The 26,859-nt window shown below is 53.9% G+C and overlaps 2 protein-coding genes, 2 long non-coding RNA genes and 1 other non-coding gene across 31 annotated transcripts in view; 2 read left to right on the forward strand and 3 right to left on the reverse strand.

Moving 5' to 3' along the window:
• The window catches only part of NUMBL (NUMB like endocytic adaptor protein), a 25,302-nt gene extending 16,074 nt beyond the window's left edge, over positions 1-9,228 (reverse strand). For 2 of the 8 annotated variants that reach the window (XM_077982833.1, XM_077982832.1), the window contains exons 1-5: positions 9,095-9,228; positions 4,352-4,436; positions 1,922-2,061; positions 273-347; positions 107-181 (exon numbers count right to left, since the gene is read on the reverse strand). In XM_077982833.1, the coding sequence (XP_077838959.1) occupies positions 107-181; positions 273-347; positions 1,922-2,061; positions 4,352-4,436; positions 9,095-9,187 (468 nt within the window). In that variant the 5' untranslated portion in view covers positions 9,188-9,228. Of the gene's footprint in view, positions 1-106; positions 182-272; positions 348-1,921; positions 2,062-4,351; positions 4,437-7,509; positions 7,636-7,929; positions 8,137-8,604; positions 8,815-9,094 lie in introns of those variants that run through there. The other 6 variants (XM_077982831.1, XM_077982830.1, XM_077982834.1 and 3 more) reach the window with 5 other exon arrangements.
• On the forward strand, positions 1,451-3,877 carry LOC144337510 (uncharacterized). Its single transcript, XR_013410699.1, has 2 exons — positions 1,451-1,499; positions 2,822-3,877. It is a non-coding gene; the product is annotated as an uncharacterized LOC144337510 (long non-coding RNA).
• LOC114674211 (uncharacterized) lies at positions 8,368-12,719 on the forward strand. Its single transcript, XR_013410690.1, has 5 exons — positions 8,368-9,217; positions 9,980-10,074; positions 10,458-11,328; positions 11,940-12,334; positions 12,632-12,719. It is a non-coding gene; the product is annotated as an uncharacterized LOC114674211 (long non-coding RNA).
• Positions 9,032-26,859, reverse strand: part of COQ8B (coenzyme Q8B) — a 27,058-nt gene continuing 9,230 nt past the window's right edge. For 16 of the 20 annotated variants that reach the window (XM_028838386.2, XM_077976154.1, XM_077976150.1 and 13 more), the window contains 11 exons: positions 26,634-26,711; positions 20,991-21,113; positions 20,761-20,846; positions 19,387-19,527; positions 19,213-19,294; positions 18,270-18,363; positions 15,988-16,129; positions 15,745-15,852; positions 13,523-13,588; positions 10,469-10,555; positions 9,032-9,880 (listed from right to left, as the gene is read on the reverse strand). In XM_028838386.2, the coding sequence (XP_028694219.2) occupies positions 9,542-9,880; positions 10,469-10,555; positions 13,523-13,588; positions 15,745-15,852; positions 15,988-16,129; positions 18,270-18,363; positions 19,213-19,294; positions 19,387-19,527; positions 20,761-20,846; positions 20,991-21,113; positions 26,634-26,711 (1,346 nt within the window). In that variant the 3' untranslated portion in view covers positions 9,032-9,541. 20 annotated transcript variants of the gene reach the window in all.
• Positions 24,637-24,742, reverse strand: LOC114674240 (U6 spliceosomal RNA). Its single transcript, XR_003725256.1, has one exon. It is a non-coding gene; the product is annotated as a U6 spliceosomal RNA (small nuclear RNA).

Consider the following 26,859-nt stretch of genomic DNA (forward strand, 5'->3'; position numbering starts at 1 on the left):
TCCCTGAGGGAGGGATGTGCAGAGGAGGTGGGAAGGCGTCCTCCGCTCTGATTCCAGCAGGGTGAGCAGACAGGCCCCCCGGTGTCCACCCCCACAGGCCTCCTACCTTGGTTTTGTCATCCACCACTCGGAGCCCATCGGCTGACACCCACAGGACAGACTTCACGGACTTTCGGCCCATCTGGGGAGAGGCAAGGGGACAAAGGAGCCGGGTCAGGGTGCCTCTCCCTGTCTGACCTTGCCCCCTCCCTTGTGCCAGCCCCCTCACTCACCGCCTTCAGCTTCTTCACCGCGTCTTCACACACGTGCATTCCCCGGGACTCCTCCACCTCCACGTGGCCCAGGTACTTGGGTTGGAGGGAATGGAGGGATATGAAACAGCACAGTAATCACTCATTCTCCGTGCCCACTGAGCATCTGCCATGCAGCAGACAATATTCTAAACACATGCATGACGTGTATGCAATCATTTATTCTGCATCTCAACTCTACAAGGTGGACACCCCATTCCTAGTCTAGACATGCAGATGGGGAAACTGAAGCACAGCATGTAGTAGTGATTCAGATCTAGCTATATCCCTGGGCCCTAACCTGGCACCATGGTCCTCCCGAGAGCCACCATTTGCATCTCTGTGCGTGAGGACTGGCCCCAGGCCATGCAAAGCTGCTCTGCCCACCCTAAAGCAGCTAGAAAGAGCCTGGGCCAGTCCCGGCAATGATTGACGGGAGTTAGGGTACCTGAGCCCCAACTCCCTCACCTGCAGGTGGGATGACTGTTGCCTCGAGTTTCCCAGAGGAAAGCTCAGTTGCACACAGCTGCAGTTTTAATAACACACCCTTTACTGACTGCCTTACTTTCCTCACTCCCAACACCATTTCCTGCACCTCCCAAATGAAGCCCTCACACTCAGAGTCTGCTTCCGGGGGAAGGGAACATAAGGTAGTGGAGGGGCTGTGACCATGGTCAGTCATCACTCAGCCAGGAAGGGGCTGAGCTCCACAGTCCATGCCATGATTCCTGCTCTCCCCCTCATAGGAATGTAAAGGTATAGGGTATGGCTAAACCAGAACGCCCTTAACGGTAGAGCACTTTGCAAATGCTACACATGACATCATAGTTTCCAGGTGATAGTTTGCTGGTACAAGAAAACGTGTTTTGGTTGGTTGGTTGTTTTCAAGATTGGGTATCACTCTGTTGCCTAGGCTGGAGTGCAACGGCACAATTAAGGCTCACTGTAGCCTCGACCTTCCTGGACTCAAGTGAGCCTCCCACCTCAGCCTTGCGAATAGCTGGGACTACTGGTGCGTGCCACTGTGCCTATTTTTTGTAGAGACAGGGTTTCTCTGTGTTTGCCCAGGCTGGTCTTGAACTCCTTGGCTCAAGCTATCCTCCCACCACAGCCTCCCAGTGTCCTGGAATTACAGGTGTGAGCCGCCACCACACTTCACGCTTTTTTTTTTTTTTTTTTTTCCTAGACAGAGTCTGCTCTGTCGCCCAGGCTGGAGTGCAGTGGTGCTATCTCGGGTCACTGCAACCTCTGCCTCCCAGGTTCAAGTGATTCTCCTGTCTCAGCCTCCCCAGTAGCTACAGGCGCCCTGCACCACGCCCGGCTAATTTTTGTATTTTTAGTAGAGATGGCAAGATGGCACCATGCCCAGCTAAGTTTTGTATTCTTAGTAGAGATGGGGTTTCACCATATTGGTCAGGCTGGTCTCGAACTCCTCACCTCAGGTGATCTACCTGCCTCAGCCTCCCAAAGTGCTGGGATTACAGGCATAAGCCACGGCGCCCGGCCGGCCTCATGCTTTTTAATACCAACTTCAAATGACTTGAGCGCGTGTCCCAGTCAGGCCGTGCATGCGCACAGCACAGCACCCCCGTCCACGCCCCGCCGCGCCCCGCCGCGCCCCGCCCACTCACCCTGACCGGGAAGCTGCACGTGCCCTTCCGCACTGCGTCCTCGTCCGCCTGCCACTGGTGCGGGCGCGACGCCTCAGGCACGTAGGCTGGCTTCCTCCGCCGCAGGCTCTGCCGTAACTTGTTCATGGTGCCCGCCCCGTCTGGTGACATAGGACAGTGATGTGGATCAAGGGCGGGGGTCAGAAGGTATGGAGCTCAACGGGGAGACCAGTGCTCAAGGAGCATGAGGAAAGGAGCCAACAGAAGCCAGGCGAGTGCGAGCACTGGGCACTGCGGATTCAGAACCACGGGGCTAAGGGGCGGGAGGTCTGGGGTGGGGGCATGGGGCACAGGTTTCAGGGCGTTGGAGGGCTTCTTGTCCGTGTGGTGGATGCTTCCTCATTCCCAGGCCATGAGCATCCAAAGGGTGGGAAGTCAGACATAGGAGGGCATGGGGGTTGGAGGGCATGGGGGGTTGGAGGGCATGGGGGTCAGGACACAGGGGTTTTAGGGGTATGAGAGTCAGGCAGTGGGGTGATCAGAGGACAGCAGAGGAGTTGGGAACTGCATGGGTCAGAGGTGCGGGAGTCAGGTGCATGGGGTGTGGGGGATGGTGGCTTGCCTCTGGAACTCTGAGACGCAGCCATTCTGTGACAACTGTGTCTAGTCCCCAGGCAAGGCTTCTGGGGCCTTGCACCCACGACTGTCAGAGGCAGCGCTGTGGGTGTGTGGAGTGGGCATGGAGGTGGCAGCCACTAGGACAGTCTTCACTGATCAGCCATCCTGACAGTCCCAGGACTGGGAGCACCAACAGCAGAGGGGGACGTGTGTGTGTAAGCAAGTGTGCAATGGTATGTTCTGGAAAGCTATGAGGGGATCTGTATCTGAGCATGCAAGTAATGTCTCTGAGTGTTTCTGAAGGCTGTTTGGAAGAATGCATGTCTGAGAATGGTGTATGATAGTGTGCATCTGTGAGTGCTGTCTATGAGGGATGCATCCAAAAGTGTGGTTGTTGTCTGCGGGTCTGAGTCCCTGAAGGTTGTTGCTGAAGGGCATCGATGTCTGAGAGTGCTTGTGTGTGTCTGCCGTCTATATCCGAGAGTGCCGTTGTTGTCTATGAGAACTTGTGGCTCAGTGCCTGTTGCCTGTGAGGGAGGGTGTGTCTGTGTTTGAGCATGAGGCTGTCGTCTTTCAAAGGGTGTGCCCATGGCTGTTATCCATGTAGCTATGTCTCTGTGTGAAGGTGTGGCTATTGTCTGTGAGTCTGTGATGATACTGCCTCTGAGAGTGCGTCTGAGGGACCCACGAGACTGTCTGTGTCCAAGAGTGCAGCTGTTGGCGGCGAGCCTGTGTGACTGTGGCTGTGGCTGTCATCTTAGAGTGTGGGTGCATGGGTATTGCACAGAGGTTGTATCTGTGTGCAGTGGTGCATCTGTTAGGGTGTGTGAGAACATGAGGTTGTCTTTAGCGAGACTGTGTTCATGAGGGTTATTTTTAAGGGTGCGACTGTTGCCTGAGAGAGTGCTGGGTGCTGTTTGTGAGACTGTGTTTGTGCGTGTTTGTGCACAACCGTAGCTCCCTGTGAGAGCCTGGGCCCGCGGGTGCTGTCTGTGAAAGTGTGACTGTCATCTGTAGAAATGTGGGTCTGTGTGTGTTGTCAGACTCTGCAAGAGTAGGTTTTTTTTTTTTTTTTTTTTTGAGACAGAGTTTTGCTCTTGTTGGGAATGGAGGCTGGAGTGTAATGGCGCGATCTCGGCTCACAGCAACCTCTGCCTCCCGCGTTCAAGCAATTCTCCTGCCTCAGCCTCCCGAGTAGCTGGGATTACAGGCATGCGCCACCACCCCTGGATAATTTTGTATTTTTAATAGAGACGGAGTTTCTCCATGTTGGTCCGGCTGGTCTCGAACTCCCGACCTCAGGTGATCTGCCCACCTCAGCCTCCCAAAGTGCTGGGATTATAGGCGTTGAGCCACCGCGCCCAGCCAACAGTGTGTCTCTTGAGAGTATGTATCTCAGAGTCTGTATCCAGCGAGCGTCTGTGGTCACCTGTGAATCTGGGTGTTGTCTGGGAATGTGGCTGTGTGTCTATGTATGTGTATATATGTTTGTGTATTAGTGTGATGAACATTTACTTAAGCACGTGTTCAAGTGTGTTACTGCATTAGCAAGTGTGCGTGATCTGAAAGAGATCTGTGTTTGTGTGTGTGTGTGTCTAACTGTATGTCTACAGATGTGAGTGTCTGAGTGTGGCCCTGCACTTGAGGCTGTAAGGGTGTCAGGGTGTGGGTCTGTGCATGAGTGGGACTCTGGCAGTCGCTGAGGAAGATGCCTGAGGGGGTCCACTCATGAATGTGATTAAGCCCATGTGATCGCAGGGACAGCTCCTCTGGTCATGCTAGGCAAGACCACATACCCATTCAGCCCTGCCGTGTCCCAGGCTGGTCACTCACCTGGATCCGTCCTGCAGGTTTCTGGGGGCCCCGGGGCCCCACACGGGGCTGGGGGCAGGTGCCGCTCAGGCCTCCGGGGTCCGCCCTGCCCGAGTAGGGGAGGACAAGGTGAGAAGTTTGTCTGGGGTGGGGCTCAGTCCGATACCTCACCCCAACTTGGACTTCAGTCAGCCCCCTCCATCTTGGGCTCCCTGATGACAGTCCTAGTTGTCCTAGCAACTGTTACCAGGGAGATCAGCCACCTGGTTCCAAGGGCCCAGGAAGAAGTAGGTATGTTTGGGGGGCATATGTTGGGGATGTGCTGGCCTCAGGAGAGCCTCACTGCCCAAGGGAATGCTATGAGAGTGGCCTTGCCCTCTAGATGTAAGTCCAGGGCTATACACGTATGCAGCCAGCTGTATGTATCCATGTATCTACAGGTGTCCCTAGCATCCGGCAACAGCCCTATATACTTGGTTACACAGAGATGCAATCACAGCTACATACCTTAGATCGCAGATACACAGAAACAGTCACAACCCCAGAAAGCTGCCACCGTAAACATCTGGCCACATATTCATGTTCAGACACACATAGTCTCTACTACAGACATCTGTCCACATACATGTAGCACGTCCCAGCCCACTTAGTCCCCACCACAGACACCTGCTCACACCACCCACTGAAATCTGGTCACTTCCATCCACATTCTCAGCCATATACAAATAACGGGGCCCAGACACACCCACTAGAGCCGCACATGCACGGCCACACCCAGTGACAGCTATGTTTCCTCAGGCACCCGTCCAAGATACTGATGTCACAGGCCCACCCAGATAGAATCACACCCAGAGTTCACCCATTTGGTGACCCAGTCCCACACAACACAATCGCAGCTATACACACTTGTCACATGTGTCTCCACTGCTGCACACTGACATCTGGTCACAGATGCACACGGACAGGCACACATTTGGTCCCACGGAGACCACACGCAGGCACAGCTGCACGTGGACATGCAGCCTCAACCAGACCAGTCACACCAACACTCTGTTTTTGGTCACACACTGTCACATGATCACACATACCCAGTCATAGGTGCTCACATCTGGTCACAGCATCAGTCACACAGTCTACTGTGATAGCCATACTCATAGGGACAGTCCTCTATACACAACCACACACGGAGGTACTGATGGCCACAGCACGCAACCACCCACAAACAACTATCCCCAAGAATGGCCACCCTCAAGACACAGCCATTGGTGGTCCTGTAGACATGGCCACAGCATCAATGTCCACATGACCCAGCCACCTATCATGGTCATAATCCCGTCACCCAGTGTCCCATACACAGCTGTACCATGTCACTCCAACACAGTGAAACATATAGCCTTTTTTCATGCAGGCACACAAGTCACAGAGACAAGTATGTGGCCACACAGAATCACAGCCCCGTGTGGACAGGTGCACAAAGTCATAAGCCCCACCTATACACATGTCTCACACATAGAGACAAAAGCGCACAGTTTTAGTTTCCCACGTCACAAGTACACAGTCCAGCGTAGGCACAGAAATGCAGTGACCAGGACGTGGCATTTATAGTTGGGTTTACACAGAAGACACGGGTCCTGATGGAGCCATGTGCACAGTCAGGGGCCAATCTCATCACCAAATCATACATTCAAACACAGGTAGTCCAGCACATACACACAGAGACAAAAACAGGCACACAACTACAGACCCCAAACTCTCACAGGTGATGACATAGACACAAACATCTATAGTCACCCAGGATCACAGACATGCAGGTCATACACAGTCATATGGAAGCCACAGTCACATAAACACCCCTACAAACATAATTTCCTGGCACCAATACGGAAACACATCCATAGCTTTAGTCACACACAAATAATCCTTTTAAATAGCCAGGGTTTCAGACACCTAGTCAAATACATAACCCAAATCACACATACAAGGCTAGAAATACATATAATCACTCATTATCACACACACAGCCAGATACAGTCATTTATATTAATACAACCCCAGTCACACACTCAGACATGGTTCTGCATACGCAACCACTGTCATACACAATACTGTCACACAACCTCAGGCACATAGACACAATGTGACTTCAGATACAATGGCAGTCACACCGGCAGAGTTGCACAGACAGGTGTGTGTCACTCATGTGTATAAAATCAGGTAGAGACACAACTATAAACATTGTCAGTCACTGGGAGGGTCACACATGCACATGGAGCCATAGACAACTCCACTCACACACACAGTCACAACTCCACCCACATCCTGTCAGTCACACGCATGCCCACCCCCAGACTCAACACATACTGTCACATACCCAGTTATAGTTACCGAGGCATACAAACAGGGTCACAAAAGACATAATCACAGACAACCACAGTCACAACCATGCACACCTCCAAACACAGTCAGACTAAAAAGTACAGGATTCTGCATAGTAAGCAGCTGTCACACACACATACACAGTCAAATACTAGGGTCACACACAGACACAATCATAGACACCACCACAAGCACACACACAGGATTCCTGTCACCAGCTGCAGCGTACGCGTGCACACACACACACACAGCCACAGCCACACAAACACAGGGCACACTCCTAGCCACCTCCCCATTGCTTGCTTCCCCCCTTCCCCCCAGGTACCACACACAAAGCCGCCGTCACCGTCACCGCAGACGCTGCAGACAGACAGGGCTGCACCCGGTCCCTGGGGAGCCGCCCCCAGCCCAGCCTGTATGCTGGAGCCTGAGGGGCCAGGTCCGGGATGGGGGAGGCGGTGCATTGTCTGCGGGTGGGGCCACTCTTGGACAGCTGGGCAACCCTGGGGACAAAGGGGGTGGCCCAGGGGTTCTGTGCCCTGGGACCCTTGACCAAGCCAGGGGGTGGAGGGATTGGGGGTTGCCTGAAATTGTCCTTATTTTATTCAGGCTGGGGTGGGGTGGAGTCCCAGGCACGGGACCTTGTTTTGAGAAGGGGCTGTGCCTGGGACACCGCCCAAGGATTGGGGGGATGCTGTGCCCAGGGTGCCTCTGAGGCCTGGGGGCAGGCTGTGCTTGGAGTCCCCCCATGCCTTGGCGTGGTGGGAAAGCTGTACGCAGTGACCCCATCCTTGAGACCGTGCCTAGGGAGTTGTTGTGCTGAGACCCCCTTAGGCAGGGAGAGGTAAGGATTGTGTCTGGAATCACCTCCTGGAGGCCTTGGTTTGATACGGGGGCTGTATCCCCGACCCCATCTCCATCCCCATCTAGTTCCAGGAGTTGTACCTAGAATCTCTGTACCCCTGTCCTTGATTTTGTGGGAGGTCTGTGTCCAGGATCCCTATTTCCAGGGCCTTGGCAAGAGATGGCCCAGGGGTCTGTGCCCAAGACCCTGGTCTCCTGGGCTTTGGCTTGTTGGGCCTGTTCCTGGACCCCCACCCAGGACCACCCTCTCCAGCCTTGGCACCCTCTCTCCATCCGGGCGCCGCGGCCGCCTCCCACCCTCCGCCACATCAGCAGCGGCGCCGCCCCCGACCCGAGCCCCCCTCTCCCGCCCTTCTCACGCTGGCCGCCGCGCTGCGGGACATCCAGGGCCCGGGCGCCCCCGCCTCCCGCGGCCCTGGCTGGGCCCGGCTCCCCGACTGCTGCTGCTGCTGCTGCTGCTGCTGCGGTGGCGGCGGCGGCAGCTCGGTCTGACGCGGGCCAGGGCCCGGGGCCGGGGGATGGTGCGGGATGCACGCGCGCGAGCCTGCTCGGCTCCCGGGAGGATTCCGTTCCGGGGGCGGGGAAGCGTCCCTCGGCCTCGGCTCCCCGCCCCGGCCCCGCCCATTGGCCCGCCGCCTGCCGTATATGCAGAAAGACCCCGCCCCGCCCCGGCGCCTTGCCGGCCCTGCCCCGCCCCTTGGCCTGCAGACCCCGCCCCCACGCAGACACCACCCCGCCTTCCCCGGCGCGGCCACCGCCCCGCCACGCCCATTGGCCAGTCCCGGGCTGAGCATGCCAATGAACATCGCCGAGTCGTTCCCCCGGTCCATCGGGCCTGGACTCCCTTCCCCTCCGTGACCCCTGACCTCAGATCCCCTCCAGCTCCGCGTCCGGAAGAGTTGCTTCTGGAGGTGCCTTGCCGCCCCACACCCTCAAATCTTCCCGCTAACCCCATGGTTCCCCAGCCCGGCGGGGGCGGGCAGAAGCGGTGACGAGGCACTTTTTGCAAGCAAGGGGAGGGGGTGTGAACAGACCAAGGCGTCCTGGTGCGCGATCGGTTCGGCTTTGGGAATGGGGGCGCCGGGCTGGGACCAGGGCGCGGTTCTGGCCGCTGCGGCGCCCCCGCCGCCCCCTACGCCAATCCTGTGGGTTTGGCAAAGCAGCTGGCAGGGACATTAGAGCCCATTAGTAAAGGCGAGGTTGCCGGGAGCGAGGGGAGGGAGCCTCCAGCCAAGAGGCACTGTGTGTGGGGGAGGCCTCAGCTGCCACAGCCCTTAGAGCAGGTGGTCAGCACGTGGGGGGGTGGGGAAGGCGAGAAGGAGGTTCCCGGCAACAGATGGCACAGGCAGGGCTGGGGCTTTCAGACAAGGGGGTGGAGGGGGCTGGCCATCTGCACCTGGAGGCCGCTGGCGAGCTCCTCCCCCTCTCCCCGGAACCCTAGCGCAGAGAAAAGAGCTGGGGGAAGGGGAGGGTTGCTTTTATTCCGACTGAAGGTTCAGCTCCCCCCTCCCCCCGCACCCCTACCTCTCCAACACACTGAGAGGCTGGAACCCGGGAGAAGGCAGCTGTTGGAGGAGCGAGGGAGGCAGAGGTGAGGACTGCCTCCAGGACCACCATCTCGCCTTCCACGGCAGACTTGAGGCAGAGGTGAGGGCTCCCCCTGATGAGTCCGGATCTGAAAACGGCATGCAGGGGCACAAGGCTCCCTCAAATGTTGGCACAGATAAGTTAACTGCTTCCCTGGCTTAGAGTTCCCGGATGCCCACTTTAGAGTGGGGAGGTACAGGATCTAGGGCATGAAGTTGGGAGTTCCCCAGCCCCAGGGATCCTGAGCTCCTGGGCCAAGGAGGAGAGCCAGGCAAGACTGGGAAGCCCAGGGGGCTCCCCTGACCCAGGGCAGACGGGGAAGGGCTAAGAGGCACTACAGCAGGGTATGGCCTGCTTTGGGGACTGAATCCCCCATGGAGGCTGTCATGAGGGATCTGCCCAGGAGTCTCCTTTGGTGGGGAGGCTGCCGGCAGTGGCTGCGTCTGGCTGGCGACTGGCCCAGTAGCGGTGGTAGGTGTCCTGGAAGAGGTCCCTGCAGGCGATGTGAGCTTGGAGGCGGGCACAGGCCAGGAAAGCCCCTGCCAGCTTGCGGTGCAGGGCATAGGTCTCCTCGGGTGGGGGGCGCAGCCGGTGCCGCAGCAGCACGGGGATGAGGTCCTGGATGCGGCGGGCAGTTTCCCCCGACCCAAAGTCATAAGGGCCCTGGGTGGCGAAGGGCTCCCCCAGGATCATCACTGCCTCCACGTGGGCGTCGGAGAATGCCTGGGGGTGGGGTGGCGGGGGGGACAGCAAAGGCAGCCAGTGTGGACATAGAGCTCTCTGTATAACCCAGAAGCAACATGTAGCCTCCACTCCCTCCAGTCTCCACCATCAACACAAGCCCGGACTCCCCCAAGAGTGAGCAGCTTCCGCTCCTTCTAGAACCTGGACTAGACAAGCAGCTCCCTATTCCCTGAGTAAGCACCCCTCGCTTCCCCGCAGAGCCTCCAACAGACAAGTCACCCTCTACTCTCTCTACAATAGAGAAGCGGCCCCTGCCCCTCCTGAACAGATCCACAGTGCCCATGTTCCCAGGGTTCCTGAGGAGTCAGGCCGCCGCCTCCCCCCACTCCTCCCACTCCTCCCCAAAGCCCCCAGCAAGAATAAGCATCCATCCTAGAGTCCCCTACTGCCTGGGTATAGACAGAGAGCCTCCATTCTCCCTAGTAGAGACAAGCCCCTCCTAAAGCCCCCAGTCCCCAGGTATAGACATGCCCCATACCCCACTCGCGTTCCTCAGTGGAGATAAGCAGCCCCCCACTGTACCCCACCAACAGACACCCGTCTCTTTCTCCTGCAGTGTCTCCCCACCTTGGTTTCAAAGCCTGTGAGGAATTTGAGGTCCCTGGACTTCTGTAGGACACGGTCTCTGTCTCCGTCAGCTGCAGCCTTCACCACCTGGGGAGACGGGTGGGAGTTAGAGGGACAAAGGCCGGGGCTCAAGGGGCCTCTGAAGAAGAGGAGCTGGAAGCCTGGGCCTCCCGTGTACCCACCTCCATTCTCATCTGCCTGGGCCCTCCGTCACCTGGAAGCTTCCTGCTCCCCACTCTGCCGGTCTGTGACTCCCTTAAAGACTGTTCCAGAGCCTGGAGTGGAGGTGGGCAGGGATCCTGCCCGCCTAGCTGGCAATGTGGGGCCTGCCCGGGAACTGCCACAGTGAAACAGTGCAAGGAACACGTGTCAGGGCTGCTGGTGGGTCCAAACACTCAACTGGACAGGTGTGGGCGTGACCCAGAACTGCATCCAAAGTTGCCAGGGGCTACCTCTCTGTCTCCCGCACTGGACTTTAAGCCCTGTGAGAGCAAGGATCCCAGTTGGGTATAGTCGCGTGGGGCACAGGGTCTGGTGCTCAGGAGGCCCTGGGTGAACCTTGCTTTAGCAAATGAGTGTGTGGAGCAGAGCAGCTCTCCAGCCATAAGCTCATACATACAGGGCAGGAGTTGTGGGCATGGACAGACACCCAGCTGGGGCCAGCTGGCTAGGGCTCCATCCCAGCTCTGCCACCTGCCGGCCTGTTGGGCCTCCACTTTCTCATCTGTGAAGTGGGGATGCTAAAAGTGTCTTCCTCATGGGGCTGTTGGGAGGATAAAGAAGGTGATGCCTGTGGAATGCCTGGCGCTGTGTCTCATGCAGGAAGCACCGAAAATATCATAATCTACCATTATTAAGAGGTGGGCACGGGGGTCCCAATTTCACAGAAGGGGAAGCAGACCCGGAGTAGGGACTGGAACCTGGGTCACACCCCTCACCACTGGGTTGCCCGTTTTTGTAAGGAGAGGGGTTCGGGATTAATTCCATTCCCTCTCTGCTCCCCCTGCCCAAGCCTGTCTGGCCATCTGTCAGGCCTGTGGTCCTCAGAAGCCGGTGTGATGGGGCTTTTATAAACTGGCAAAGGCTGAGGCCTGGGTAGGAGGGGAGGGTGTCAGTGGGGAGCAAAATGTCCCAGCTACCCAAAGGGCCTTGGCTTTGTGCCTCAGTGGCCCGCGGAGAGGGCCCCAATGGGCCCGTGTGTAAGGGGTTATCACCTCCTCTTCCTGTTCCCATCTCAGAGGTGGCCCCCCCAGTCCCCAGGCCAAATCCCTGGACACCTCCATCGCTGACTTCCAGCCTGTCTGCTCCCATGGATTACCAGCTGGGCATCTCCCAGCCACCCCTCTGCCCCTCTCCACAGCTGCCCCGGGCTCCCAGCCCCCAGGTTTAGAGACCACTTCTTATTCAGAGGGAGTTTTCAAATTCTAACTGCATCCTTTCCCTGCTCAAATCTTTTTCCACGGCTCTGCAGGGCACCTGGATACAGTACGAGCTGCAGAGCGCGGCCTCCAAAATCCACAGTGATTTGCTGCACCCTCGTCACTGGCTCCTGTGCTGCTCCCCCACCTGCCCTCCCAGTCAGAATGGGAGCTTCCTTTGGGTCCTCTAGGGCCTTACTACTACAAGTGTGGTCCCCATACGGGTAGCCTTGGCATCACGTGGGCGCGTGTCAGAACACAGCGTCTTACACCCACCTCCAGACCAGAATCTTCACCTGCACAGGATCGCCAGGCTTCACAGGCACATCCAAGTCTGAGAAGTGCTGCTCTAATGGGAATATCCCTTATCACCGCCTGGCCTTGGCACATGTTGTCTATCTGGAATACCCTCCGAGCCTTTTCCCAATTGGCCCCCCTCATCCCTTAGGTCTCAACGCTGACAATCCCTCCTCCAGGAAGCCCTCCCTGGCTCCCCAGGCTGGGTCAGGCTCCTCCTCTGGGTTCACAGTCCCCTGTGCTTCCCCCATCCCAGCCTTATCCATGCTGGGTCCTCACTGTCCCCTCTCTGGACCATGAGTTCTGTGAGGAGGGGCCTAGGCTGGTCCCAGGTCACTGCTGTGTCTCCAGCTTTGCCTAGAACACAGCTGGGCACAGAGAGGGGTCAGAAAACATTTAGATTGGCTGGGCAGGGGGGCTCATGCCTGTAATCCCAGCACTGTGGGAGGCCAAGGCAGGAGGATCACCTGAGGTCAGGAGTTCGAGACCAGCCTGGGCAACATGGTGAAACCCCATCTCTACTAAAAATACAAAAATTAGCCGGGCATGGTGGTATGCGCCTGTAATCCCAGCTACTCGAGAAGCTGAGGCAGGAGAATCGCTTGAACACAGGAGGTGGAGGTTGTGGTGAGCTAAGATCGCGCCACTGTACTCCAGCCTGGGCGACAGAGCAAGACTCTGTCTCAATTAAGAAAAGAAAAGAAAAGAAAAGAAAACATTTAGATTGATGGCTACATGATTAGAGGACCCAGGGCAAATGTCTAATCTCAACAATTAAGGAAATGGTGTTCTCTGCAGCCTCCAAGACAAACTGACCCCAGTGGGTGGGAGAGACGAGCAAAGTACGTGAGGAAGCGCCTCCTGTAGACAGTTGGCCCCAGGGACACACACCTGGGCTGGACACCAGGGCCCTGGACAGCGTGGGGTCTGGAGAGGTGACAAGATGGTCACTGTGGGCCTTCCTCTTAGGAGGGAGCTGGGCAGTGGTTGGAAGCTTGGACTCTGGACCTGGACTACCTGAATTTGAATCCCAAGTCTGCTGTGATCTTGGGGAGGTGACTTAATCTCTCTAGGACCTAGTTACTTCATCTGTAAAATGGGCCTAAAAATGGTCCTTACCGCATTGCGTTGCTGTGTGGTTTAAATCCGTTACTATACGTAAGTACTAAAGATGGAGCCTGACATATTAAGTGCTTGGTGTGTGCTAGTTGCTACAAGTATTACTATTATTTGTTATTTCTTAATTCCAGAAACTGCATTTCTCCTTCTTACTCCTCTGCCTCAGTATATGGCCTGAGCCTCAGCCTTTCAGAGGCTCTGGGGTCTGGGGGAGACTCACCTCGATGTAATGGTCTGTGAACTCTGTCCCAAACTCCCGGCTTGCACCAAAGTCCAGCAGGGTCACCTGGAAGCAAGGAATGGTGAAAGGAATGCTGGGATCCCAGTCACACGCCCACCGTCTATTGGGGCAGCCAGGATCTGTCTTCCTCCCCATGACCTTGCCCGCTCCTGCCAGAGTCCCTGCCTGGCTGCCTGACTGGGCTCCTGGCCTCATCTCCACATTTCCAGCCCACCCCCAGAAGGTAGCTGAAGGCTTTTATTATTTATGCAATAACAAATTTTAGACCCAGAAAAAAAATCAAGAGCATAATAAAATATACAGAAAAGTAAAATGAATACCCACAAATCCCACCACCCAGCACTCAGCCTAAAATATAAAATACTCCCCATCTGTCTGGGCGTGGTGGTTCACGCCTGTAATCCCAGCACTTTGGGAGGCCGAGGTGGGTGGATCATGAGGTCAGGAGTTCAAGACTAGCATGGCCAAGATGGTGAAACCTCATCTCTACTAGAAATACAAAAAATTAGCTAGGCATGGTGGTGGGCACCAGCTACTTGGGAGGCTGAGGTGGGAGAATCGCTTGAACCTGGGAGGTGGAGGTTACGGTGAGCTGAGATCGCGCCATTACACTCTAGCCTGGGCAACAAGAGACAAACTCTGTCTCAAAAAAAAAAAAAAAAAAAAAAAGTGCTGTTGAAAACCAATAAATTGATGTCAGGACTCCTATCACTTGGAGTTGAGTAAACATATCTCTGGGGTATGAGCCTAGGAGGGGACACGGTGTATGCACATTGTGGAGAAAGAAGGGGCAAAGGCCTGGGGCAGGAGACTCAGTGGAGCCACAAGATGCTCGGCAAAGGGTTCAGACTTGATTCTGAGGGGGCTGTGAAGCTGTGGGAGGGATATCTTGACCAGATTTGTGCTTTAGAAAGACCCCTCTGGGGACAAAATGGAGATAGACCACTTTGGAAAACCAGTTGGCAATCCCTGATAAAGGTAATGATGTATCCACCAACACTCAAGCCTGCAGGTCCAAACCTTCCCTCCAGGTCTTTGTACGACCCCTGCCCTCTGCTGGGAACACTCTGCTCTCTGGATGGTTGTCTCCTTCTCCCCTGTCCCGTCTCAGCTTTTTTTTTTAAATAGAGTCGGGGGTCTCCCTTTGTTGCCCAGGCTGGTTTTAAATTCCTGGCCTCAAGGGATCCTCCTGCCTCAGCCTTCCGAAGTGCTGGAATTACAGGCATAAGCCACCATGCTTAACTCTGGTCTCAGCCTTTTTTTTTTTTTTTTTTTTGTGAGACAGTCTTGCTCTGTCACCCAGGTTGGAGTGCAGTGGCACGATCTTGGCTCACTGCAGCCTCGACCTCCTGGGCTCAAGCATTCCTCCCACCTCAGCCTCCCAGTGGTCCCAGCTTTCATGGCGCTTGCTTTAAGAAGCCTCCCTTAATCCCTGCTCACCCCACAGTGAGTCAGGCACGTTCCCTGGGATCCCATAGCTTGCTGTGCCTCCCCCAACTCCAGCCCCCACCCCTCTGCCTGTGCCTCCCCCATCCAGGTCCTGACCCATCTGGCCTGTGCTCCTCATTGTGGTTGGTACGAACCACTCTAGGTGATCACTGTGTGGTGCCAGGCCCCCCGCACTGGACTGGGCACTCTGAGAAGGCAAGGGTCAGGGATGTCTTTTTATTGCTATCAAGAGGCAGGGGCAGGTGATGGCGTGTTCTGTATGGATGACGAGTGTGGTAGCGACGGCTAACTGCCTTCCAAAAGCTGTACTTCCCCTCTGTGCTGTCACATTGCCACCGGGAACCACTGCCTAGCCAGGGACTCCATTTTCTAGCATGCCTTGCACCTAGGCAGGCCATGTGTCCAGCTCTCACTGATGGAATGGCAACGGAAGTGGTATGTCCATTGCCCTAGAATGAGCTTAGTGTATTTAGCCTGGGCATTACTTTTTCCACTCCTGGCCAAAGCAGTTAGGCAGGGGGCTACCCTCTCAATCTCTCTTACCCTTTCCTTGGGAAGCAGAGCATTGTGAGGCTCCAGGGATGGCAAAACTATAAAAGGGAAGGAGCCGGGTCCCTGAATCGCCACTTAGAAAAGGGCCACCCCTGCCTGTTGTCGGGGTAATCAACTGCTATTGTGTTGAGCTACCGAAATATCAAGGAATAGTCATTACAACAGCAAATGTACCCTGACACACATCACTAGGAACCAACCTGGTGGCTGGAGGCGTCATATAGGAAGTTGGCCCAGTTGGGGTCCGTCTGCATGAATCGGAACTCAAACAGCTCCCGCAGACACAGCGTCAGGAGCTGGAAGCAAATCTGGGGTGGGGAGGAGTAGCAGGCATCTTAGTGTGATCTCCCCTGTGGCACCCTCGCTGGCCTGGAGAGGGACCATGAGCCTGGCCCACCCGCCCTGGGGCCATGCCCTTCCCACTGTGCTACCAGATGGCATACCTGGTTCCGCAGGTCCTGGCTCAGGCCCTGGCACTGGTCCAGGGGGACTCCTCCGGCCAGCTCCATGCCCAGCACCCGTGTCGTGCACAGCTCCTTAACCACAGCTGGCACCCGGAAGAAGGGGTCATTTGCCAGCAGCTGCCTGGGGCAGGAGGGAAGGGAGGAAGGGAACTTCGTGCTTCAGGCCTGTGACCCAGCTTGAGGCCTCCTCCTTGTGCTCTCAGAAGTCCTCCATGAACAGTAGGGGCCATGCCCTCCCTCCTGCCCATCTCTTGCCGCTGTCTGCCCTGGGTGATGACCAACACCTGGCTGGACTGAGATTTAACAAGTATCTCCAAGGTGCCTACTCTGCACCTGTCCCTAAACTGGGTGCTGTTGGAAACCCAGTTACCACTTCCCTACCTGAAACCCTTCTATGACTTCTGGTTGCCCCAGAAGGATGAGTTCAGGTGTATTTCAGCCTTTGCATTACTTTTTTCATTAATTTATTAATTCATTCATCCCCATAGTAGTCACTAGTATCAAAATCTGTGAAGTCTATAGTGATACCCATGGGTCACTCCTTGCAATCACTACTCTGAACACAGGTAAACAACAGGAAAGAATCCTCTGTGTCCATCCCTGTGCTAAATGATGCTGGGGACAGAGCAGTGAATGAACCAGTCCCTGGACCTGGCCCCCAACCCCGAGACCACACTCTCACAAGCAGACGGATTATAGATTGAGGTAAGTGTGTTAGCTGGGTGCGGTGGCTTACACCTGTAATCCCAGCAGTTTCAGACACTGAGGTGGGAGAATCGCTTGAGCCCAGGATTCAAGATCAGCCTGGGCAACATGGTGAAACCACGTCTTTACGAAAAACTACAAAAATCAGCTGGGCACGGTGGCCTGCACCTGTGGTCCCAGCTACTCAGGAGGCTGAGGTGGGAGAATCACTTGAGCCTGGAAGGTCGAGGCTGGAGTGAGCTGTGATCTCACCACTATATTCCAGCCTGGAAAACAGAGCGAGACTCTGTCTCAAAAGAAATAAAGTAAGTATGTCCATGTAAGATTTGGGAGGCAGAGAATATGAGCGAGGCCTCTGGTTGACGACCCATGGGATGGCTGGAGGAAAGTGAGGGGGAACAGGAGGGTGGTGTGGGGTTTTACCCTAAGGGCACCGGGGAATCCTGTGGGGATGGGGGGTCTCTGGCCCATCACCCCACTTCACACTCTCCTCCTCAAACTCCTCCTTTGGGGTTTGTATTTTTGTCCTTGTTGATAAAAATCTCTGAACTGCTCCTCATGAACCAGAGCCATACTGGGCATTTAATTGGCACACTCCCCTTTCATCCTCACTCCACAGTGAGTGGATGGTCTCTGGAGACTACTGTACAGATTGTATGGATGCAGGCCATGCAACCCAGTAAGGGCTGACCCAGGATTTCATTCCGCATCTGAGTCTAGAGTATGTGCTTCTAACCACTGCCTTCTACTGATCTTTCACTCTCTGTCTACAGAGCTTGGCACGTTTTAGGCTGTCAATAAATGTGTGAGCCACACTGTGGAGGATCCCACTGAGGTGCCATTAATTGCTACACATCGGGATGTCTCCAAGATATAACCACATTATTCCACATAGCCATGGTTCATGCATTTTCACTGCTATGAAATATTCCACAGATGAATACAGCATTGCTTCTTTGTCCACCCTGCTGGATAAACTTGATGGATATGGGTTGTTTCCAGTTTGGGGCTGTTGCAGACAGAGCTGCTGTGAGCATTCTAGAATAGTCTGATGGTGTATACTGGCATAAGGGTCCCTAGAGTGTTCAGCAGGGAGGGCAATCGTTGGCTTGCAGAGTTCGTGAATATAAGGGCTTATGTGATGATGCCAACCTATTCTCAAAATGCTTCTACCACCTTCTCCCCCAACCCGCGGTGCAGAAGGGATGCTGTGGAGCCCACTCTCTCCACCTCCCAGTGCTATGGGCTCCTTGGTCTCCGTCAGTCCAGCGGAGGTAAGAGTGTGTCATCGCGTAATTAAGTGCCTGTGTCGGACCACAGTGGGTATGTGGCCCATCTCACAGAGAAGACTGCCGCTTGGGAAGTGACCTGCCCAAGCTCACAGAGGACAAAGGGAGTAAGCGAAGTGATGGATGAGTGGACGGATGGATGACCAATGATTGAAAGAGAGAGTTTGCCCCACCCCACAGCTCCAGCTGCCAGAAGCTGCGGGGGCAGCTACTTCTCAACTAGCCTGGGAGGGAAGGAAGGAGGGAAGCCCAGGGGACTCAGCTCACCTGAAATTCTGGGCACAAGCTGCCTCACGACGGTAGTCACACTCCCAAGCCAGCTCCTGCTGCAAGGCCTGCAGGCTCTGCTCAGCAAATAGGCCTGCGGGGGAGGCGTGTCAGCCGGGGAAGGGCCCGGGGCGCGCCCACTGGTGGATGCCTTCTCCTGCCAACCCTCCCTCTTCTGCCTCCCGCACTGTCCCTCGCAGCTCCTGCTCCAGGCCTGTAACCCACATCTGTCCCTCTCCTGTCTCCTGCGCAGCTCCTGCTCCAGGCCTCTGACCTGCATCTGTCCCTCTCCTGTCTCCCCCGCTGTCCCTTGCAGCTCCTGCTCCAGGCCTCTGACCTGCATCGTATCATCTGTCTACACATTTCCCTCGTCCTTCACAGCACCACGGGGTTCCTGGGGTCTTCTGAAGCCTTTCCTGGGCTCTGTCTCTTGCATGTGCCTGCACCCCAGTCCCTGGCAGCTCTTTCAGAGTCACGCTTGCCCCTATTCTGTCTCCTTTTCATACTCACTCTCACGTTGATCACTGCTTTTGAATCTCGCTTCTGGGCCTGGCTTTCCCTGTCCCTCTCCGTCTCTTACACAAACACAACCCGCCCTCCTTTCTTCAGGCACCTCCTCACGTGCCATCCCCAGGACTGTCCTTTTCTGCTCTGCCGCACCTACAACCCTGCTCGCTGCATGCACACCCTCTGCGAGTCTGCTGCTGGATCTTGGCCCTGGGCTCCCGTCTCTCCGAGGCTCTGTTAAAATCCGTGAGGCTTTTCTCACACCTGCTCATGCTCCCTGGGCTCTCCCTGCCTTGGTGTCCTTTCTGTCTCTCACACTCCCACTCATGACGCCAGCACACCCTGCCCGTGCTCTTCTCTGGGCTCCCCCTCCTGCTTGCTCTCTGTGGGCACAGCCCCTTCGGGAGGTCAGCAGAGGAGTGGGTGGGCGCCTCACCCGCGGGCAGGGCTGTGCTCATCTTGAGTACCGCCAGAAGGTTCTGGACATCGCTCTGAATGCTCTGGGCTACGCCGGGGTACTGTAAAGGGAGAGGGGAGGGAAGGAAGGTGGAAGTCATTCCTCTGGGCTAGCAGGGTGCCTGCCTCTACCCTGCCTGGCCTCCCCTCTCACCTGGATCTTCACGGCCACCTCCGTCCCGTCCTTCAGCAGGCCCTGGTGCACCTGCCCAATTGAGGCAGCGGCAAAGGGCACCTCCTCCAAGAAGGCCACCTTGGCCTGCCAGTCCCTGCCAAGCTCCTCTTCAAGAACTCTCTGCAGGGAGTGGTCACAGCCGTCATCATCGCGGCAGAGTTCATTCCCCAGGCTGAGTGCTTTACGTGTTGATAACCCCAGCACTCACCACACGCAGGGCCCTGGGCTAAGCTCTTAGCTGCCACCCCCTTTACAGATGACGAAACTGAGGCTCAGAGAGAATTCCCTTGTGCAAGCGACTAGGCCCGCACTGGCACACTGTGAGGCTCAGCCCAGCCTGTGTCCCCTGAACCTGGACTCCCTGGGCTGTTGTGGGGATTGCTATTATTTATAGTTAAGACTCATAACAATCCTTTTTTTTTTTTTTTTTTTGAGACAGGGTCTCGCTCTGTAGCCCAGGCTGGAGTGCAGTGGCACCCTCACGGCTCACTCATCAACCTCCCCAGCTCAAGTCATCTTCCTGCCTCCTGAGTAGCTGGGACTACAGATACGTGCCACTGTGCCCAGTTAATTATTACTGTTATTATATTTAGTAGAGACAAGGTCTCGCTATGTTGCCCAGGGTGGTCTGGAGGTCCTGAGCTCAAGCGATCCTCCAGCCTCAGCCTCCCAAAGTGCTGGGATTGCAGGCATGAGCCATCACACGTGGTCAACCATCCTTTATTATGCTCTTATATGGTATTATTAACTCACAGTTCATGTGATCAAGAAGAGCTAAAATTCACAGTGGGCTTCCTGTGGGCCAGATCCTATTCAAAGTGGCCCAGAGAGAGTCAGTACCTGCCTGGGGCCACATGGTGAGTAAGCAGAACAGGGATGGGAGGGCAGGTGGGTGGCAGAATCCTGGATTCCATGCCTTACCCAGTTATTAGAACAGCTCATGTCCTGGGCACTTACTCGGTGCCAGGCACCATGCCAACCTATTTACAGACACGATCTCCTTTAATTAAAAAAACAGTAATAATCACAGCTAACACCTGCATGTCACTCATGGTGAATCGGGCCGTTCTCAGCACTCTGTGTAAACTGATTTATGTGACCCTATGATGTGGGTGTGGTTGTCACTATCACCATTTCCCAGGGAAGGGAACTGATGCTGAGAGGTCAGGCTGCTGTTCTCTCCTTTAATCACCACAGCAATGCTAGGAGGTGTGTACTTCGGTTATCCCCATTTTACAGTTGGAGAAAGTGAGGCTCAGAGGGAGGGAGTGAGGCAGTGAAGCCAGGAGGGTCAGGCAGGTCGGAGGAGATGGAGCCTGCCTCCCTCACCGCCCTCCCCCACCGGGCACTCACCAGCATCTGCCAGCGGGGCATGAAGTCGGCGCTCTGGCGGACCCGCTCGAAGATGCGCTGCAGCTGAGGGCTGATGAAGCTGTTGTCTTGGGAGACAGTGGAACAAGGAGGGCAGTAAGCGAAGAGGTGAGGAGGGACCCCCATGTGAGTATCTGAAGTTGGGGCCTGTCGGTGGGTAGGGCTGGGGTGGAAGTGAGGTCAGGGGTCAGGGGTCGAGGGTTATGCTGTACCCTGGATGCTGAGCATCTGGCCAACCTTGAGGGCAGCCCCTCGAACTGTACATAAGGTCTGCACGATCCGCTCGGCATTGGCCTCCGACAGGAAGGGGCTGGAGTCCGGCCCAGAACCACCCTCTGGGGAGAGAACAACCATTAGAATTACAACCACAAATATCACTGCGGCCAGGCCTGGTGGCCCACGCCCGTAGTCCCAGCACATTGGGAGACCGAGGCAGGATGAATGCAGGAGTTTGAGACCAGCTTGGGCAATAATGACATCCTTTTTCTATTAAAAAAACATATATAGCATCTGCACACCAACAGGAATGGCTAAAATGAAATACAGAGGCCAGGCTTGTTAGCTCACGCCTGTAATCCCAACACTTTGGAAGGCCAACGCAGGAGGATAGCTTCAGTCCAGGAGTTCCAGACCAGCCTGGATAACAAAGCAAGACCCTGTCTCTGGGTGTATGGTGGCATGTGCCTGTAGTCCCCAGCTACTCAGGAGGCTGAGGCAGGAGGATTGCTTGAGCCCAGGAGGTTGAGGCTGCAGTGAGCCACCACTGCACTCCAGCCTGGGCAACCAAGCAAGACCCTGTCTCGGAAAAAAAAGAGAAATAAACATAAATTAAAACAAATTGCAGGAGAGTCAAAGAGTAACTACTACAGTATTGAATCGGTGAGCTACCACTACATACAACAGCCCAGGCGGGTCTCAAAAATGTAATGCTGAGTGAAAGCAGCCGGGTGCGTGAAATCATCACCCAGTTAAGCTGATATAAAGAGCAAAACAAGGCCAAACAAATCCAGGGTCCAGGAGCCAAGACAGAGGTCACCCTTGGTGAGGGGAGTGATCAGGTAGGGACAGGAGAAGGGCAACGATTCTCAAAATGTGGGCCAGGGGCCCCTGAGGGTCCCTGACACCGTTCAGAGGGGTCTGAGAGATCAAACTATTTTCATCATAACATTAAGATGTTATTTTCCCTTTTCTGCTCTCATGTCTCTAAGAACATTCACTGGAGTTCTCCAGAGGCTCCAGGACATGTGAGGACATCATCAGGCTGACAGCTGATGGAATGTGTACGTGTGTACTCTTGTATTTTAAAAATATCTCTGTATTCTTTTGTGTTTTTGAGACAGTGTCTCATGCTATCACCCAGGCTAGAGTGCAGCGGTGCAATCACGGCTCATTGTAGCCTCCTGGGCCCAAGTGATCCTCCTGCCTCAACCTCTTGAGTAGCTGGGACTATAGGTGTGCACCACCATGCCTGGCTAATATTTTTACTTTCTGTAAAAATGGGGCCTCGCTCTGTCACTCAGACTGGTCTCAAATTCCTGACCTCAAGAGATCCTCCTGCCCCAGCTTCCCAAAGTGTTGGGATTATAGGCGTAAGCCACTGCACTTGACCTAAAAATTTCTCAGTTTTAATCTCTAATATGGTAAACATCAATAACTATAACCCACATAAACAAGCTCTTTGGGGGCTCATTCTAATTTTAACAGTTTTATTGAGAAATAATTCACATACTATATAATTTATCATTTAAATTATTATTATTATTATTATTATTTATTTATTTTTTTTTTTTTTGAGACAGAGTCTCGCTCTGTCGCCCAGGCTGGAGTGCAGTGGCGCTATCTCGGCTCACTGCAAGCTCCGCCTCCCGGGTTTACGCCATTCTCCTGCCTCAGCCTCCCGAGTAGCTGGGACTACAGGCGCCCGCCACCTCGCCCGGCTAATTTTTTTGTATTTTTAGTAGAGACGGGGTTTCATTGTGTTAGCCAGGATGGTCTCGATCTCCTGACCTCGTGATCCGCCCGTCTCGGCCTCCCAAAGTGCTGGGATTACAGGCTTGAGCCACCGCGCCCGGCCCATTTAAATTATATAATTCAATGATTAGTAGTATATTCATAGAGTTGTGCAAGCATCACCAGAATCAGTTTTAGGACAGTCACACCACCCAAAAAAGAAACCTGGCTGGGTGTGGTGGCTCATGCCTGTAATCCCAGCACTTTGGGATGTCGAAGCGGGAAGATCACTTGAGCTCATGAGTTTGAGACCAGCCTGGGCAAAGTGGTAAAACTCTGTCTCTATAAAAAATACAAAAATTGGCCGGGCGCGGTGGCTCACGCCTGTAATCCCAGCACTTTGGGAGGCCGAGACGGGTGGATCACAAGGTCAGGAGATCGAGACCACGGTGAAACCCCGTCTCTACTAAAAATACAAAAAATTAGCCGGGCGTGGTTGTGGGCGCCTGTAGTCCCAGCTACTCGGGAGGCTGAGGCAGGAGAATGGCGTGAACCCGGGAGGCGGAGCTTGCAGTGAGCCGAGATCGTGCCACTGCACTCCAGCCTGGGCGACAGAGCGAGACTCCGTCTCAAAAAAAAAGAAAAAAAAATACAAAAATTAGCCGGACATGGTGGTGCACGCCTATAGTCCCAGCTACTCAGGAGGCTGAGGCAGGAGGATCACTTGGACCCAGGAGGTAGAGGTTACAGTGAGCCGTGATCCTGCCACTGCACTCTAGCCTGGGTGATAGAGTGAGACCTTGTCTCAAAAAAAGAAAAAAAAAAAAAAGATACCCATTAGCAGTCATGCCTCATTTTCCCCAATCTCCCCAGGCCTTGACAACCACTAATCTACTTTATGTCCCTACAGATTTTCCTATTTTGTACATTTCATATTAATGGAATCATTCAATATATGGTTTTTCTGTGTGTGGCTGCTTTCATTTGTGTTTTTTTCTTTTTTGAAACAGTGTCTCGCTCTGTCTCCAAGGCTGGAGTACAATGGCACGATCTCGGTTCACTGCGACCTCCGCCTCCCAGGTTCAAGCAGTTCTCCTGCCTCAGTCCCCCGAGTAGCTGGGGTTACAGGCGCCCGCCACCACACCCAGCTAATTTTTTGTATTTTTAGTAGAGTCAGGATTTCGCCATATTGGCCAGGCTGGTCTTGAACTACTGACCTTAGGTGATCCACCCGCCTCGGCCTCCCAAAGTGCTGGGATTACAGGCGTTAGCCACCGCGCCCGGCCTCATTTAGTGTTTTCAAGATTCATCTACATTGGAGCATGTGTCAGCCCTTCATTCCTTTTTATGGCTGGATAATATTCCATCGTATGCATATCACATTTTATTCATCCATTCATTAGTTTTAAGGGTATGCAGGGATCCTGAGTCCAAGCAGTTTGAGAGCTGCTGTTCTAGGGTTTCTTGCTGTGGGTACAGACATATCTACTTGGTGAAAATGCACCAAGCCATACACTTACAGGTATGTGTACCTGGGTTTATATGCAAATTACATTTCAGCTTTGGCAAAGCGTTTTTTCTTTTTTTTTTTTTTTTTTTTTTTTTTTTTTGAGACGGAGTCTTGCTCTGTCGCCCAGGCTGGGGTGCAGTGGCCGGATCTCAGCTCACTGCAAGCTCCACCTCCCGGGTTTACGCCATTCTCCTGCCTCAGCCTCCTGAGTAGCTGGGACTACAGGCGCCCGCCACCTCGCCCGGCTAGTTTTTTGTATTTTTTTTAGTAGAGATGGGGTTTCACCGTGTTAGCCAGGATGGTCTCGATCTCCTGACCTCGTGATCCACCCGTCTCGGCCTCCCAAAGTGCTGGGATTACAGGCTTGAGCCACCGCGCCCGGCCAGCGTTTTTTCTTTTTTTAATATGAACACTTTATGAACTTGTGTGTCATCTTTGCACAGAGGCCATGCTAATCTCTGTCTTATTTCAATTTTTATTTATATGTGATGCTGAAGTAAGCACAGCACAACAAAGCAATTCTTAGGCTTTTATTAATTTTGAAGGCCAGTTGTGGTGGCTCACAGCTATAATCCCAGCACTTTAGGAGGCCAAGGTAAGAGGATCTCTTGAGCCCAGAAGTTCAAAGCTTCAGTGAGCCATGATTGCACCACTGCACTCCAGCCTGGGTGACAGCAAGACTCTCTCTCTTAAAATTTGAAATAAAATAAAATTTTATTGAGGTCATTATTGAGCTGTTCCAGGCAGAATCCTAAGTATCTTTGTGGATTCTCTGTCTGAATGCCCACAGTCACACCAGGAAGTAAGAATTATCAATCCTTTAATTTTCAAGGTGAGAAAGCAAGAGACTCAGAGAGGTGCAGCATCTAGCCCTGGGTCACACAGCATGGGAGTGGCAGAGTTGGGTGTAGACTCAGGCTGGTCCTACCCAAACCCTAATCCTCCACCTACCCTCAACTTTTTGTTTTGAAAAAAATATCCAGGCTGGGTGTGGTGGCTCATGCCCGTAATCCCAGCACTTTGGGAGGCCGAGCAAGGAGGATGACTTGAGGCTAGGAGTTCCAGACCGGCCTGGGCAACACGGCAAAACCCTCTCTCTACAAAAAATACAAAAAATTAGCCAGGCGTGGTGGCACGTGTCTATAATCCCAGCTACTCAGGAGGCTGAGGTGGGAGGATCACCTGAGCCCGGGGAAGTCATGGCTGCAGTGAGCCGTGATCGTACCACTGAATTCCAGCCTGGGTGACACAGCAAGACCCTGTCTCAAAAAAAAAAAAAAAAAAAAAAAATCCAAACAGAAAAGTCACATGTATGATATCGTGAACACCTGCACACCCGCACACCCTCCACCTCGATTCAACATGGTACCATTCTGCTGCATCTGCTTTATCTGAGCGTGTACCCACACACTTACTATTATTATTTTTTGCTGACCCACTTACATGTAGTTGCACTTAAGCTTTGCTAAGAATAAGGATATTCCCCTACACAATCACAGTACCATAATCACATGTAAGAAAATTAACACCGATTCCCTAAAATTTGCCAGCCAGTCCATATTCAGATTTTCCATTTGTCCCCAAAAAGTCTTTCATGGCTGTATTTTCCAAAGTGATATCCAATCATGGTTCAGATGCTCCATTTGTCAAATAATGTCTCTTTCGTCTCTTTTTAATCTAGAATATCCACCCCCACTTGTTCAAGACATTGACTTGTTGAGGGATCCTCCACCTACCCTCAGCTTTTTATTTTATTTTTTATAACTGCAAATGCTACACATCTAATTCCATCTCTGAAGTACACAGACCCTTGCTGACACTTCTATTTTCAGCTTTCCGCTCCTGCTCCGAGTTAGGAACTCCCAATGGCTTAAATTTTTTCTCAGATAATCTAGTATGTGGCCAGGCGCAGTGGCTCATGCGATAATCCCAGCACTTTGGGAGGCTGAGGTGGATCACGAGGTCAGGAGTTTGAGACCAGCCTGGCCAACATGTCGAAACCGTCTCTACTAAAAATACAAAAATTAACCAGGCGTGGTAGCATGGGCCTATAATCCCAGCTACTCAGGAGGCTGAGGCAGGAGAATCAGTTGAACCCAGGAGGTGGAGGTAGCAGTGAGCTGAGACTGTGCCATCGCACTCCAGCCTGAGCGACAGAGCGAGACTCCATCTCAAAAAAAAAAAAAAAAAAGAAATCTAATATGCTTCTCTTAATCATGACCCTGATAGTGGTTTAGGGTTGTTCAAAGCACTTCACAATGACTCTAAGAGGTGGGGAAATTATCATCACTTCCATCTTCCGGATGAGGAAACTGGAGCTCAGAGGGGTGAAGTCACTTGCCCCCAGTCACACAGCAAAGCCAGGATCTGAACCCAGGCAGTGTGGCTCACTCACCTGATTGCAGATGACCTCCTGGCAGGGACTTCTTAGCCATCTCGGCCAGCGCTCCCAGCCCCAAGCCCACAGCCAGTCCTGGAGGGAAAGAGAAAAACATGAGAGACCGTTTGCCTGGGCTGCCCCGCACCTAACCCACTCTCCTTTCCTGGTTTTTCTCCAAGAATGCTTGTCTCCCAACTTTTTTTTTTTTCTTTTATTTGAGATGGAGTCTTGCTCTGTCTCC

Source organism: Macaca mulatta, chromosome 19 (genome assembly GCF_049350105.2).
Source record: "Macaca mulatta isolate MMU2019108-1 chromosome 19, T2T-MMU8v2.0, whole genome shotgun sequence".
Classification (NCBI taxonomy): Eukaryota; Metazoa; Chordata; class Mammalia; order Primates; family Cercopithecidae; genus Macaca; species Macaca mulatta.